At 44.1% G+C, this 15,834-nt stretch overlaps 1 protein-coding gene across 1 annotated transcript in view; it reads left to right on the top strand.

Moving 5' to 3' along the window:
• The window catches only part of TEK (TEK receptor tyrosine kinase), a 64,747-nt gene extending 55,308 nt beyond the window's left edge, over nt 1-9,439 (top strand). The window contains exons 18-23 of the mRNA XM_066618558.1: nt 860-973; nt 1,621-1,691; nt 2,628-2,668; nt 2,937-3,033; nt 8,109-8,208; nt 8,979-9,439. Coding sequence (XP_066474655.1) covers nt 860-973; nt 1,621-1,691; nt 2,628-2,668; nt 2,937-3,033; nt 8,109-8,208; nt 8,979-9,053 — 498 coding nt within the window. The 3' untranslated portion in view covers nt 9,054-9,439. The remainder of the gene's footprint in view (nt 1-859; nt 974-1,620; nt 1,692-2,627; nt 2,669-2,936; nt 3,034-8,108; nt 8,209-8,978) is intronic.
• The last annotated feature ends 6,395 nt before the right edge of the window (nt 9,440-15,834 follow it).

Here is a 15,834-nt window from a genome sequence, read left to right on the forward strand (position 1 = left end):
CTGGGAAAGGTAGTCTCCACCTACAAAGTGGTATGCCTCAGGCGTGTGAGGGGGGAGGTGTGTAGGGCTTCTACACACCTCCCCCCTCATACAGGCACCCGTATATCCACAGTTTCCGTATCCTGTGGGGTCCCTAGAACAGATCCCCATGAATATGGAGGCATGCCTATATTCCATGCCTATGTTATATTCCATTAATATGGAGGCATGCCTATATTCCAGACATATTTTTTCTTTTTCTAAAATGTAACTGAGATTACAATCCAGAGCTTCTTATGATACCATTAATTTGCTAGTGTATCAGGAAATGGGGCAGCAGTGGCAGTTTCTCCTACTTGGTTTTGTGTTTTTTTTTTTTTGCTTGTACTTTGGTCCACCTTCTTCCCCTCTCTAACCTGTTGTAGTGAGGTGGTGTCCTGGAGTGGTGCACAGCCAGAAGGCAGGAGGGACAGTTGTAAGGTTGGGAGGGGGATCAAGCAGAAAATGCCACCTCTGCTTCATCTCTTGATCACACAAGGGATCTCCAAGCTGCAACCTGGAAATACCACAAACTGAAACCTGCCCAAAGCCACCCAGTTTGTAGTTACTTTATGACTTAACTCTTAAAATCTAACATCCCAATCTCATATCATGTTAGTTCTTGTTCTTTATATGTGGAACTAGACTAGCACCAGATTCTTAGAACAGGAGAGGTGTTTTTTTTGTTTTTGTTTTTGTACTTAATTTTATAAATGTTTTCTTCCCTTCTTAACTTGAAAATTATATTACTGAAATTGTTCGTGTTATTATCTTGGAAAATATAATCTTTGTAATTCGTAAGATTGAGAACTCACAAAGATAATTTCTCGGTTTTTTTTAGTTTATTCACCGAGATCTGGCAGCAAGAAACATCTTGGTTGGAGAAAACTATGTTGCAAAAATAGCAGACTTTGGATTGTCTAGAGGCCAAGAAGTTTATGTTAAAAAGACGATGGTAAGGACTCCTCCACCAAAACCTTTTCAACCATGGTTCTTGTGCAGAGATATCCATTGCATTTAAAATGTATTATTGGTGAAAATGAGATTCAAACAGGACAACTTAAATCTGGACTTTACTAAAACTTCAGTTGGTCAAAGGCTGCATCCCAAGCGCACCTACATATAAGTAGCTCTGTTGGAACCAATGGTTCGCTCCCCCTCCCCGCCCCGAAGATCAAGGGCATGAATCAGCTTAAATGGGAACATGAAAGGTTTAGCAAGGTATAGATTTCAGAGTTAGGATAACCAGATGTTTCAAGCAACAGAATAAGAGATGACAGAGATTATTTCTTCTGAGGAGTTCCTTGGTCATCAGTGGAGTTTCATCAACTTTCAAAAGAGTCCTTGTGCAGAGTTCATAATAGTCATTTTTTAAAGATGTACAAGCTCTCATCATTTGGATCTCTTCAGCATGTGAGGTGGGATGGGAGGTCTCCATTCATTTCAGTGGAGAGAGTCTATCCATCTACACAAAGAAATGCACACATGTTTGTGCTCCCTCACTATTTTGATTTAGGGAATGTTGTGCACACATCACAGCTAACATACACAGAGTAGATTGCTGCAAGAGGCTGTAATATTTTTCTAATTTCACCATTTTAGGGAAGGCTTCCAGTGCGATGGATGGCGATTGAGTCCCTAAACTATAGCGTGTACACAACAAACAGTGATGTGTGAGTAAATATTTTTATTGCTTTCTGACTTCTTTTTCACGTCTATTAATATTGTATTTTCGCATGTGAGTTTGGAAAGCAAGATAGCCACATATTCTTTGGAAGCAAAGAAAACCCCTTAAAGCCCAATTGACTGAAGCAGATCCTTAGCTCTTTGCCACTGAAATCAGTTCAGTTAAAGCAGTGGTTCCCAATGTTTAGAAGTCCACAGACCACTGAGGCAAAAACTGGAATTGTCATGGACCACTTGTGGCTGTGGAAAGTCTGGTCTCCACCATCTCTGGTGGTCCATCTCTCAAGCCCTCCCCCATGGACTATCAGAGAGGACAGAGAATGACCTGCCCACAGCCACAGCTGACACTTCAAAGATTCTGGCTGTGGGCAGTCCATTCTCCACCTTCTTTGGTGGTCCATGGGAGAGAGATCACTTCCAGCATCTCACCGTGCAAGGAGAGGTGATTTATTTTCCTGAGACCTCAAGGACCACTTGTCAGAGTCTCACAGACCACCTGTGGTCCCTGGACCACAGGTTGGGTACCAGTAAGTTAAAGGAATTATTCAGACCACAATACAGCCTTATCAGAGAGGCGATGACATTTTATTTTTATAAATTGTGCTATAAATTAGCACACAAAAGTGTAATTGAAAATAATATGTTCCCTCTTTTTTAATCATATATTAGCTGATTTTATTTTAACAGGGGAAAATTAATAGTTTACTAAAAGCTTGAGTGCCTGGATACGTTTGAGTTTATGCTTATAATCTCAGGGGTTTATGTACATCACTAGATTTTTATAAGGATTGCCTTCTCTCATATGAATCTTAGGACTTCCAAGCAATGAGTTGGAGTTGGAGTAAGGAATGAATGAGTTCCCTTAGGCTTTCTAAACACAACTGATGATAAGACATTGTGATATTCTTTTGTCCCATTTGCAGGTGGTCGTATGGCATGCTGTTATGGGAAATAGTTAGCTTAGGTAAGTATACATTGATATAATGTTCATTTCTGTTAAGAATGGAAGAGTATAAGAAAAGCCTTAGTATGTAGTGTGAAGTATTTTTGTTTGCCTGTCAATTGCATTAGGCGACCCCAATTTTTGTATTATGAACAAGTAAGAAGAAGAAATCATGCACATTCATTTCTTTGCACTGTTCATACACCTAATGTCACTCTCATTTATTGTAGTATGCAAGCAGGAACAAAAAGAATGAATTCTTAGGACATTGTATAAACTTCTGTTCTAGGTGGCACACCATACTGTGGGATGACTTGTGCAGAACTGTATGAGAAATTGCCCCAAGGGTACAGACTGGAGAAGCCTCTCAACTGTGATGATGAGGTGTAAGTAATATTTTTCTTACTACACTGAATCTTTTTTCAGTGAATTTTTTTTTCCACTGAATATTTTTGTATTTAATTTTAAGTTTGCATTTTTTTATTGAATATTTTTCTTGCAATACTTCTGTCATATTTTATAAATATGGTACGTCCTTCTAATAGGGAGAGGTAAGCAAGCAGGTAACTACTATTTTAAAAAACTGCACTGTGTGGCACTGATTGTGCACACAGGATCCCAGACTTCCTTTTCCTCAACTGTTATCTGGCACATGCCTGGTCTCATCTGATCTCGGAAGCTAAGCAGGGTCAGGTCTGGTTAGTACTTGGATGAGAGACCATCTGGGAATTTCCGGGTGCTGAAGGCTTATACCATAGTCTTTCGAGACTGAAGGTTGCCAACCATGCAGCTGGGGGCTGGAGGAGGGAGAGGGAGTCTGCTTTTCTTGAAACTTTCCTTCACCCACCCATCAGTGTCAGCAGCAACATGAGTGTGGGTAGGAAAATAGGTGAGGCCAGCAAGGAACGACTTTGTCTAGGAGTGAGTGGGGAAGAACTGCTCACAAGATTTTTGTGCAAGCCATCTAGTTATTTATTTATTCTAAACATTTTATTCCACCTCCCACTTCCCCAATATACAAGGTGCAGCTTACAGAAACAACCAGAATACATTGAAATGAAAAACACACAATTCAGATGTGCCCCCTTATCCAAGGGGGTTCCGTTGTGATACCTCCCACAGAAAGCCAAAACTGTGAATATGAGTGAATGCCCATCCTCACGGCCTGGATGCTCCAGAGGCGAGGGAAGCCTGGCTCCCCTTCCTCCTGGAGGGGCTTCTGTGCAAAGCAGAGACTGCAGGCGTCCATCCAAGGCCTCTGCCAGGCTCAGACCGTGCTTGGCAGCACAAAACACGTGACTTCTGGTTTCACCGAAAAACCGGAAGTAACATTTTTAATGCCTTATAAGGCATTGGGAGGCCCAGGGAAGCCTGCTGAACTCAGCAAACCCACTGAAGGTGATGGGAGCTCTCCTTGCCTCGGGGCGGGTACCCATGGGGGGCCCGTTGACCAGGGCCTAGGAGAGGGGGGTAAAGGGAGTAATTTGTACCTGGGCCCAGGGTCAAAAAGGGAACCCAGGAGCCAAAGGAGGGGGCCCAGAAATTTCCTGGGATCTGACATTTTCCTATCTATTCAGACTTGTTGCCCGCACGGGGTGCTGGGGTCACAACCACAACTGGGGATGCTGGAGTCACTACTGATGCCACATGGGTTAGTAGACCTGGGCTCCAAAGTCTTTTCCAGCTGTCTCTACCTCCCCCCTGCCCCCCTGTTACTTGCAGGCTCATCAGTGGCAACACCAGATAGACAGTCTTTGAAATAGTAGGCCTCCTTGTTCTCACTGATACCACCCACAGAGATCTGGAGAAAATCTGCACAATCTCTCCTCCCACTAGGAGGTAAATACAACAGCAATAGCTGTCTCCCCCGCCCCTATGATGTTGGTCTCTAACATCTGGAGCTGAAGCAGTTGAAAAACCAATTTAGCTTATTTGCTATTTCATCATTTCCCCATAGAACATAGAAGAACATAGCCTGTTTTTCTTATCCAGTGGTCTACCTGCCAGCCTGTCTGATTTCCTTTCTGTTTTTGAAGTATTTAAAGAAATGTTCATGATCTACTTTTATCTCTTAACAGTTTGCTCCTCCTTTGATAGTACTGAGCAGCATTTTTAATGGGTGTAGAAGCAAACTAGAAGCCAACACAATTGAGCTAAGATGGGTAAAAGCAGGGCACTACATCTCTTTTATTGTATACCTACACCAATTGGGGTATTGTATATCTACACCAGTTTTAGTTTTGGAGAGTTTTTAAAAGTTGCCTCATTATAGTACAATGCAATATTCAACGTATGAAGTGATCCAAGGTGTATGGGAAGAGAGCTAAATTTGAGGTTCCAGCATAGAAAGAGCCAGATAGTTACATGAAAGTGGTGCTGGTGTGAGATCAGCAGCAAGTCTGTTTCTACCGCCACAGTGCCTTCCTGCTCAGTTGCCAGGGTGCACAGCAGGAACAGGTGGCTCCAGTGTGGTCAAAGACAGCTCCAGCCGAGTTGCCAAGGTGACTGGGATGCAGTCGCGTCACTAGGGGGGTGCAGGGGTGCACGCCACACCAAGTGACATGCGCAGGGGGACACCACTACTCAGAAAATTTTTTAAAATCTTGGTATTTTCGAATAACACCCTCATGTTATATATCAATCAATATGTAATTTCATGCAGAATACAATGAAACAAACCACATTTTGGTAAAATATCTCTGTTTTACCAAAATTTGTAGCCAAATACCAGCAGGGGCAGGGCTATGGTACATTACCATGCCCACTACCTGGGGGATTGCCCTGCCCACTGCATGGGAGAAGGTTCATCAAGGGGGTGACATGCTGGCCTCCTGCACCAGGTGATGCAAACCCAGGTGCTGCATCCCCACTGCTAGGATGCATGATAGTGCACAAGCGAGAATGCTTCCCAGGTAGGAAAAAAGAAACTGATAAGGCCTGAGAGCGCAACACTGAAGGCAAGTGAGAACAGGCCAATGGACTGCTCTGTGAATGGCAAGCAAGTAAGAAAGAGAGCCTGAGAAGGACTTGGCTGTTGAAGCTCCCTTCCTTCCGAGGTCTCAGGAAGGCAGGCTGGGCAACCAAAGAAACCTTACACAAGGCATATACAGCAGTGGCCATGAGAAGGGAGGGGGGGTCTGGACTCTGGTCCGCCTGCATGTCCTGGAGTGGGTGCCTTAATCCACTGGGGAACAATGTGGCTCCAGTAACAATGGAACCCCAGTTGCCTCCAGGTTGCCGCAACAGCTCTGGAAAAACACCCAGCAGCTGGGGGGGGGGGCATCTGGGTCAGAATCTCATCAATATTGGGAAGATTTACATTGCATTTTGGGATCCACCTGAAGTAAGGAGACAGTGCACTGTAGTGCATGCAAATGATCTGGAGATATGATGATGATAATAATAATATAATATAATATAATAACAGGTATTTATATACCGCCTTTCTTGGTCTTTATTCAAGACTTTATTCAAGGTGGTTTACATAGGCAGGCTTTATTTAAATCCCTTATTAAATAGGGATTTTTACAATTTGAAAGAAGGTTCTTTCTTTCAAGAACCACAACATTCAGATGTTTCTTTCTGATCTGGTTTCACATTCTGGCCTCCATCCTCCCACGCTCAGAGCAGATGGAATCGCTCCGCTTCAGCTTGCCAGCTGCTTCAAGGTCGCACGGTGCCGGTGGCCTCAAACTGGCGACCTTGTGGATGTTATCTTCAGGCAGACGGAGGCTCTACCCTCTAGACCAGACCTCCTGCCCCCTGATGATGTGCTGCTTTTCAACAGAGAAGTTCATAAAGTGGTTTACATAGAAATAAAGCAATAAATGCTTCCCTGTTCCCAAAGGGCTCACAAACAAACAAACAAACAAACAAACAAACAAACAGAAGAAGCACCAGCAAACAGCTACTGGAAAAGACGCCATACTGGGGTGAAGAGGGACAGTTGCTCTCCCCCTGTAAGAGGAGGAGTAGCATAGCTAGAGGGGGGTCAAAACGCTAACTTTTTCAGGCGCATGAACACCTGTGTAAAGTGGCCCTTCCCCCTTGCCTTTAGAGCCATTTGGGGCAGTGAGAGCAACAGAGAGCACAGTATGGCTCTGGTGGTTAGGGGGAGGGGCACTTTACACAGGCATTCAGGTGGAGAGAAACTTAACATTTTGACCCCCTCTAGCTACGAAACTGAGGAGGAGCACCACTTGAAAAGGTGCCTCTGCCTGGCTGGCAGTACGAACTGCTAAATAAACCACTAAATAATCAGTGAACAGAGCTAGGCAAGTAATACTTTTAATAAAGTATTAAAACTTTTAATAACGTTTGTTTATTAAAACCCAGAAGAAAGGGAAAGGAAAGAAAATCAGGAAGAAGTGGACAGAATTACAGCAATGAACCTTTGGAAAACCATTCTGCTCCTGATCAAGGGATCTCCCAGCTCTCCCACACCCTCCTCCAGTGCCCATGAGAGGGGGGTGCAGAAGGAACATTGTGCCTGAGCCTCGGAGCAAAAAGGGGGCCCAGGAACCAAAAGAGGGGAGCCAGAGATTTGCTGGGATCATATAAAATGTTTGCATATATTGTATGAAGGCTAGCATTCATATTTTGCATAAGTCTACATGGTTTTATATACTGTAAGTGGCAGAAATTATGATTCAATGGAAAAGGGAAGGAGCCCAAAAGAAACTGTGTACCCCAAAAACATTGTACCCCCCTCAAATGGGCCCAAAAGAAACATTGTACCCCCTGATAAATTTCCTCTCAGAGGCCCTGCCATGGACCCAATCCACAGATATAGGGGCCCCCTGTTCACAAGAAACAGTACAAAGAAACCATACAGCGGCAACAATGATAAAAAGTTTTAAAAGCCTCTCAAAGACCAACAGCAGGAAACCAACAAAAACTGGTCAGACTGCTTAGTCCTGACACCACATGGACCACTGCATTCTGTACTAACTGCAGTCTCAAGGGAAACCCCACAGAGAGCACGCTACTGAAATCAAATGTTAACATAATCAAGACCTGGATCATTTTGGTTAGGTCCACTAGCAACCAATATAGCCAGTGAGACCTGTGCAAAAGCAAATCATGTTTTTGCACTGCTCTCATTCATTTTGATGGAGTTAACTCACTCACAGCACAGTCCTTTCTACTCAGAAGTAAGTCCCATTGAGTTCATTGGGATTTACACCCAGGTAAGTGTGAATAGGACTGCAGTCTCAGTGGAGTGGACTATACCTTTTGGCACTTGTGTTTCTTCTTCAGGCATGTCAGAGGGGATGCCCAGCAAAGGAGTTCCAGAAAACAGGATGGCTTCATTCTCGTTGGTAAAGGGTTGGCTTTCGTGCTTAGGATCTCACAGATCAATAGTCTGCTGTATCATCTCAGCTTTTAAATTTTAGGCTGCTCATCATGCATTCATAAATATGCTATTATGTCTGCTATTTTCTTTTTTCTGTTTCTTCAGTTACGACCTAATGAGACAGTGCTGGAGAGAGAGGCCTTATGAGAGGCCCTCATTTGCCCAGATCCTTGTATCACTGAACAGAATGTTGGAAGAAAGAAAGGTAAGGATGAATGTGGCTATCAGCTTGGGCTTAAAAGAGCAATACTAAGCCCCAGCCTGTCTGTTACCTTAGTGGCATGGTTACCCCACAAACTTTTCCCTAAGGGGACTTCCTGGCCTGCACCAGTAGTAAATGGATATTCCATGTGAGTTGCCTGGATTACATGCATATATAGCATGAATGTCACATGAAATCTTCTCTTTTGCCTTGATTACATGCTTGAAGCTGCTTCACATAAAATGTGGTGCATGTGATGTGGCTCTTAGGGCGCAATCCTAACCCCTTGTATTCGTGCTTTCCAGCACTGGCATAGCGGTGCCAATGGGACGTGTGCTGCATCCTGCAGTTGGGTGTCACTCACGGAGGCTTCCTCAAAGTAAGGGAATGTTTGTTTCCTTGCCTCAGAGCTGCATTGACCTTATGTCAGTACTGGAAAGCACAGACATAAGGGGTTAGGATTGCGCCCTTAGAATCGCAAATGAGATGCTTCTGTCACTAAGTTTTACAGGTGGACTGAACCATTGGTCTTCACCTGGTGTCATGTCTTCCTGACCTAGGAGGGCTACTACAGTAGTAGCAATGTCACCATTTTCTTTTTTAGAAGAGGCTTCTTTTTTGAAGAAGGAAAAAAACAGAGAGAAAGTAATCAATCTAAATTCTTTCAGTTTAGTGACTTACATAGTTGTTGGTATGTGGTTGATAAAAGGACATCAGGCTGGTTATCAGAGCAAAAGAGAAATAACATCAACTTCTGTCCATTTTACTTCCAGACTTATGTGAATACGACCCTGTATGAGAAGTTCACCTACGCCGGCATTGATTGTTCTGCTGAAGAAGCTGCTTAAGATGGAAGAGCTTCTGTTATTTATCAGTTTAAGCAAGACCTGAGACTTCAGTCTTCTGAGGCATACAACATGCTGTGATGTATAAAACAATGTATAGCGCTTTCTGTACAATTAATTTCACTTACCTTATAAGTGTACCTTACAGTGAGTTCTGCCTCAGTATCCTGTTGGAAAGTGTGTGTGTGTGTGTGTGTGTGTGTGTGTGTGTGTATGCGTGCATGTGTTTTTGTGTGTATGCATGTCTGTGTATGTGCATATATATTGATCTTACTTTCTGTCTCCTCTCCCTTTCTCTCTCTCTCTCTCTATATATATACACACACACTGACATGTATACACTGTTTAGAATGAAAAAGGCCAGAAATAAATATGTACATTGTTTTACATTTGATAGACAATTGTGTACTTTGTTCTAGGTACTTTGATTTAGCACAAGTGATGCAGGCATACTTCTGGAGATACTGACATATGATTAAACATATATCACAAAATAATTTCCAGCTACCAGCTCAGTTCTGTGAGCCACTGCACAGGCAGGCTAAATACAAGAGAGCAATGGCCTATTATATTTTGGTACCTCAGGCAGAATCTCTAGGCAGTGCTTCCCACAATGGTCACAGTATAAACTGTGCAGTAGTAATTAATTGACTATTAACCAGTAGTTAATAATTTTCTGTCTGTAATTAGTAAGCTAAAATCTGCCACTGATGCAGCTGACTCAGCCAATATTCCCTGTAAGAATATTGCAGCTGCACAGACCCCTTCCCTGGTTGTGTGGCAGCACCTCTGGATACATGGCAATCATGTTGTACATCATCGCTGGACTTCCAGGAATGCCAAGCTCTGAGCTGTGCGGAGCTCAGTTTCAAACTGTGTGGCTCTGTAGCTGTGCAGCTTCAGGGGAACACTGGCTCAACCTATCTTGGGCCAAGGTTAGCACTGGAAGAAAGACCACAATCAGAGCATTGGTGCTACATCATGACTCATACAATCCAACTGCTAAGTCAAGCCTGCTTCTTCAAGTGATACCACTATGTTTGTAATGTTATTCTAGAAGTAGCAGGTCTGAAAGAAGTGCCAAGACCCACCCACCTCTTTTCACTCAGTCTCCAGGAGTGGGTGCCAATTTGCCACCTTCCTGAGCTTCTCACCCAAAGCAAGCACTTTGACTGGTCTCATGACTGCAGAGCCACTTCTGACATTGCTATATCAGTGATAGTACCATGGGAGCAAGAAAAAGAGGGGGAAAGCTCAACCATTGCTCTGGGTTACACTTCCCAAAGGCATATTTTTTCTATACTAAACTCAGAGCTTTTACAAAACTCAGAGCTATACAAAACTCAGAGTTTTGTATCCAAAAACTGCATGAGGTAGCAGTACCCTACCCTCAGAAAAATCCAGTGCCTGCATTTCTACATGAAGCACTGTCTTAGGCATGAGTCTTTCCTGAAAAAGGCACTTCTAATACAGCGTTTTTTAGCCAGTGTTACTTCACAACATGGTGTAGTACCATGCCATAATGATCACATGGTGGCCCTGCCTTGTTCAACTAAGCTAGGATGGTGGTAATTAGTGGGCAAAATATAGCGGTGCGGCTGCCTACCCTTTCAAAAGAGACACAATGTAGGAAACTGTGGGGCAAGCTGTCCACCCCATGCCATCTGTATTCTCCAGCCAACACCTCTAGCAGCAGGCTAGCACAAATATAGTCTGGGGCATTGAAGTAGACATGCATCTTATTGCCCAATTCACATAACATCAGGAAGGTGTGGCAGCTGAGGTCTTTGTTCTGAGTTCAACTTCTTGCTTCTTATGGGAAATGCTCAGGAAGCACACAGACAGTTCCCTGGACCTGGGAGGCATTCAGAAGATGGCTGACAGGCACAGGAGATGGTTGCTGACCTTGCACTGGCTGTTGCACCACCTCTAGGGTTGGTAGCAATACTTAGAAAATGAAAAGCCCTGCCTCAAGAGCAGTGACTCTTTCAGAAATACAACATACAACCTCATGAAAGGATGGGTAATTCTGCTGCATTTGTGCATCGAGAGACTGAATTCTCCCTTCACACCTAACTGTGGAGGTGAGGCAGTTATGCATCCTCACTGGAGGCTGCTTAGATGGGAATAAGAACCGAACAATAAATCCTACAACTATACCATGAATATCTCCTCTGTGAATTGGTCCTTTAGGGTCATAGGAGTCTTAGGGTGCAATCCTAACCCCTTATGTTAGTGCTTTCCAGCACTGGCATAGCTGTACCAACGGGGCATGTGCTGCATCCTGCAGTTGAGTGTCACTCATGGCGGCCTCCTCAAAGTTTGTTCCCTTACTTCAGAGCTGCATTGCCCTTATGTCAGTGCTGGAAAGCACTGACATAAGGGGTTAGGATTGTGCCCTTAATATCCTGTCGAACACTGCCAAGTCGCTTAACGCAACACAGTAGCATGCCCCAATCCAGTCGCAAATTACTTCCCCATTGCACTGGTCATCTGTGCATTTTTGCAGATACACAACACAACGTGATAACACTTGCTGTTTTATTTTCAATTTCTTTATTACATAACACCATATGAAATAGTTGGCATTTTCAACTACTACAGCATGGAGCGACATATTTTGTTCATATAAAAAGCAGCAGGAGCTAAAATTCCTAATTGGAACGTCCAGCTGCTTACTATAGCGTTCTTACACCACAAGAGGAGATGAACACACCCTGGAACAGCTTCTAGAAGCACTGCCCCTGCACTTGTCTTCTTCTAAGAATATATTAAGCCATCCTACAGTTCATGCACCTTAAGCAGCATGTGGCCCTGAAAGTGTACCTGCACTTTTATAAAAATCCAACAGTGTTAGGGACATTTTTTTTAACAAACAAAATGAAATATGGATGGTCCTTAATCTCATATGTTGATATTTTGATCAATAGTGAACCAATAGTGAACCAACACACCCTCACACACTGGTTTTCAACCTTTTTCATCTCACGGCTCATTGACAAGGCATGAAAATTGTCAAGGCAAACCATCAGGTTTTTATATAATTGACAAGGCATACCCATTGACAGGAGAGGCTTGTCTGCCAGTGGGACTACTAAGAAATGACCCTCCCCTAGACTCTCGCAGCACACCTGCAGACCAACCACAGCACAATGGTTAAAAATGGCTAGAATAGGGGATAGGGCAAAAAACAACTACAGAAATTATTTCTAAACACATGACCAGATCAACCAAGGGATTGTGCATATTTTGATGCTCCTTTGGCCCCATCCAAGAGGCAGCCTGAAACTTTTAAACAGATGTGCAATCCCATTTAGGACTCATGCAACGTGAGCTGGATCAGCTTCACAGACTTTACAGGAAATTTCATGGAGAAAGAAATGGTATTTACATCTTCAGTAAGACCGAAGAGCTTTTTACACTGCTATTAAAAAAATTATCATAAAAGGAATTACTCATTTTCACGGCTGCTTTTAATTACCATTTGCTATTCCAAAATTACTGTACAAAGTTCAAAGCTATAAAACACTATATAGCTTTCATGAAAGGTTTTTACTTTACAAATTGCCTGCATATACAACTTATGGAAATATATACTAATCAAATGAAAGGACTGTATAATTTTTACCACTTGTTTTACCAATGAGAAAGTCAGATGTCACTTTTATAAGCTTCTGCAAAGGAAGTCACAGCTGCAATGGAAGGCAAATATTTTTGTTCAGGGCCTATACACAGGTTTTGTCAAAAAGAAGAGTAGTACAATCAATGTTCTCTCCAAGTTTCAACTTTAGGAAATGTTCACTGTTTACATTGAACTTTCTGAATGGCACGCAGCTCCCATAATCAAACTCTGAATATTATACCAACCCAAAAGCATACTTCTGAATACCCAAATATAACCCAAACTTACACAACTAACTATGGCACAATCTTGAGCAGTGTGCATGCCAGCGCAGTGCATGCTGCTCCTGTGCTCATTACAAAAATGCCATAAAGTACTTTGTGATGTCATAGCAATTGCCGGTGCCAGTGGGGAGGCCTGTGCTGGTCCATATGCACCGGCAGAAGGGCAGCATGAGCAGACACGGTAAATTTTGTGCTGCACTTGAGTGGGAGAGAACATAAGAAGAGCCCCACTGGATCAGGCCATAGGCCCATCTAGTCACATCTAGCCCTGTATCTCACAGTGGCCCACCAAATGCCCCAGGGAGCACACCAGATAACAAGAGACCTCATCCTGGTGCCCTCCCCTGCATCTGGCATTCTGACATAACCCATTTCTAAAATCAGGAGGTTGTACATGCACATCATGGCTTGTACCCCGTAATGGATTTTTCCTCCAGAAACTTGTCCAATCCCCTTTTAAAGGTGTCCAGGCTAGACGCCGTCATCACATCCTGTGGCAAGGAGTTCCACAGACCAACCACACGCTGAGTAAAGGTATATTTTCTCTTGTCTGTTCTAACTCTCCCAATACTCAATTTTAGTGGATGTCCCGTGGTTCTGGTGTTATGTGAGAGGGTAAAGAGCATCTCCCTATCCACTCTGTCCATCCCTGAGAGGAGGGGGGAGTTGAGAGTGAGCTAAAAGGAGTCACAAAAGCTAAGTTGAGAGTGAGCTAAAAGATCCATCCACGATGTGGGTGGATCAGGCTTGAGAAGGGGTGGGATTGGCGGTGCCATCCTGCGCCATATCCTATCCCCTCCCTTCTGGGCCTAATCCACAGACACAGGTGCATGTGTATGTTCGCCAGCCATATGGCTCATGCAAGTCCAAGCAGAACCATTGCAAGGGCAGGGGCTTTCCCTGGGGCAATGGAACAAATGTCCCTTTACCCCCAGGGAGACTTCCTGCTTGCTCAATCTCCTCATGGGATGCAGAGTAGCCTGCACTGGCCCCACTATATCAACATGGGGGAATTTGCATTGAATTGGGCTATTAGTATATACTTTGTATAGTATTCTTTTGGATTAATATAATTATAGGGGCAGGAAATTGCTTTTTAGTACGAGTAAATTCCAGCAGCAGTCTCCAGCCAAGTCATGATGGCAGGTTATTGTTCAGAAAAGTGAACAATAGCCTGCCTTTAGTGCCCTCTTTTGACTTTCCAAAGTATTAGCTCTGTATGCTGCAATCATGACCACCAACTGGGAAGAAAAACATTCTGCATGTTATTTAAAAGACTGGACATTTGCTCCTAATAATAATCAACTGGCAAGTGAAAATAAGAAAGCAAAGCACTTGCTGTGGATTGTTTCCAGAGGAGGCTAAGAAGTAAGTCCCATTGAGTTCAGTGAGACTTACTTCTGAGTAGATCTGCTTAGGTTTGTGTTGCTGGTCTAGTCCAGGGGTGCCCAAACCCCTGCCTGGGGCCTGCGGGGAGCACCCAGTCTCCAATGAACCTCTGACCCTCCAGAGGCTTGCTGGAGCCTGTGCTGGCCTGACACAACTGTTCTCAGTTTGAGGACAACTGTTCGACCTTTCACCTGAGCTGTGGGATGAGGGCTCCCTCCACTACTTGGTGTTTCACTGTGATGCAGCAGTGGCAGCAAAGGAAAGGCTGGCCTTGCTTTGTGCAAGGCCTTTTATAGGTCTTGAGCTACTGCAAGACCTTCATTCATTCATATAAGTTCCATCTCTAATATATTCATTTATGTACATTTTTTCAAATTTGAAATGTAAATTAATTCTTTTTTCCCCCCTGATACAGTGTCAGAGAGATGATGTGGCCCTCCTCCCAAAATGTTTGGACACCCCTGGTCTAGTCCAACATTTCTCAATGTTTGTCCCCCACTGAACCATGTTGTGTGGTCCACCTATTAGAAGTACCACCAGAAGTAACTGGAGATGATGTCATTGCCAGTTACTTCCAGATTGGGGGGCCAGACACATGACAAACACCAGTAAGAGGCTCAGGGCAGACAGGAAGGCTTTTCTGAGCAGAAGAAAAGCGCACGCTGGAGCTCTGCCCGCCAAGCTGAGCTTCCGATCACTGCTTGTCACATTGCATAGCTGATCTCGCTGCCAGGTGGCAGAGTGGCCAGGTGTCCTCTTTTTCCAGGACATGTCCTCTTTTTTAGCCTTGTAGCCAGGAAAAGAACTTAAGTGTCCTCCTTTTCTTAGTGAATGGGTCCTGAAGGCGGCTCACAGCCATTTTGTAATTAATAAATTATATGTAATTTAGTTTAAATTTTATAATAAGTAATATAATGTTTAAATTAACGACAGGAAATCAGCATGCAAGTGTTTTTAGCTTTTATTTTGTCACGTCCTGCATTCTTCTTGGATGTCCTATATTTTGGAATGCCTTGTCCTCCTCGGTGGTTCTGACATCTGGTCACCGAGGGTCTGGGGGTCCTTTGGGTACTCCTGGACACCACCTCAAGTACCACTGGTGGTCCAGTGGAGAAACTCTGGTCTCCAGCCTGAACTTGAAACCCACAGGTGCTTTAAAATTCAGAGATGTGTGGGGAGAGAAAAACCAGGCTGCTATGGGGTGGGAGTGCGTGCAGGTGTCCAAGGGGGGGAGGTGCCCATCTTCCCTCAAGCCCTCCAAGCTCGGTCAGTGGGGTGGCCAGGATTTTGAAGCCATTTCTGCCCGGCCCACGGGTGTAACACATTGGTTGCGTAAACGCAACGTTGGGCAGCAATGCCTTTAAAAACGGGTCGGGGAGGTCTTGTTTGGCGGAGGCTCTTCCGTTCCTGCGCCTTTAAGCAGAGCGGCTTGATAGACTGGAAGGGGGGGCGGGGGGACGCCTCTCCTGGAGGGAGGAGTGCAGCTGCT

This window comes from Tiliqua scincoides, chromosome 2 (genome assembly GCF_035046505.1).
Source record: "Tiliqua scincoides isolate rTilSci1 chromosome 2, rTilSci1.hap2, whole genome shotgun sequence".
Classification (NCBI taxonomy): Eukaryota; Metazoa; Chordata; class Lepidosauria; order Squamata; family Scincidae; genus Tiliqua; species Tiliqua scincoides.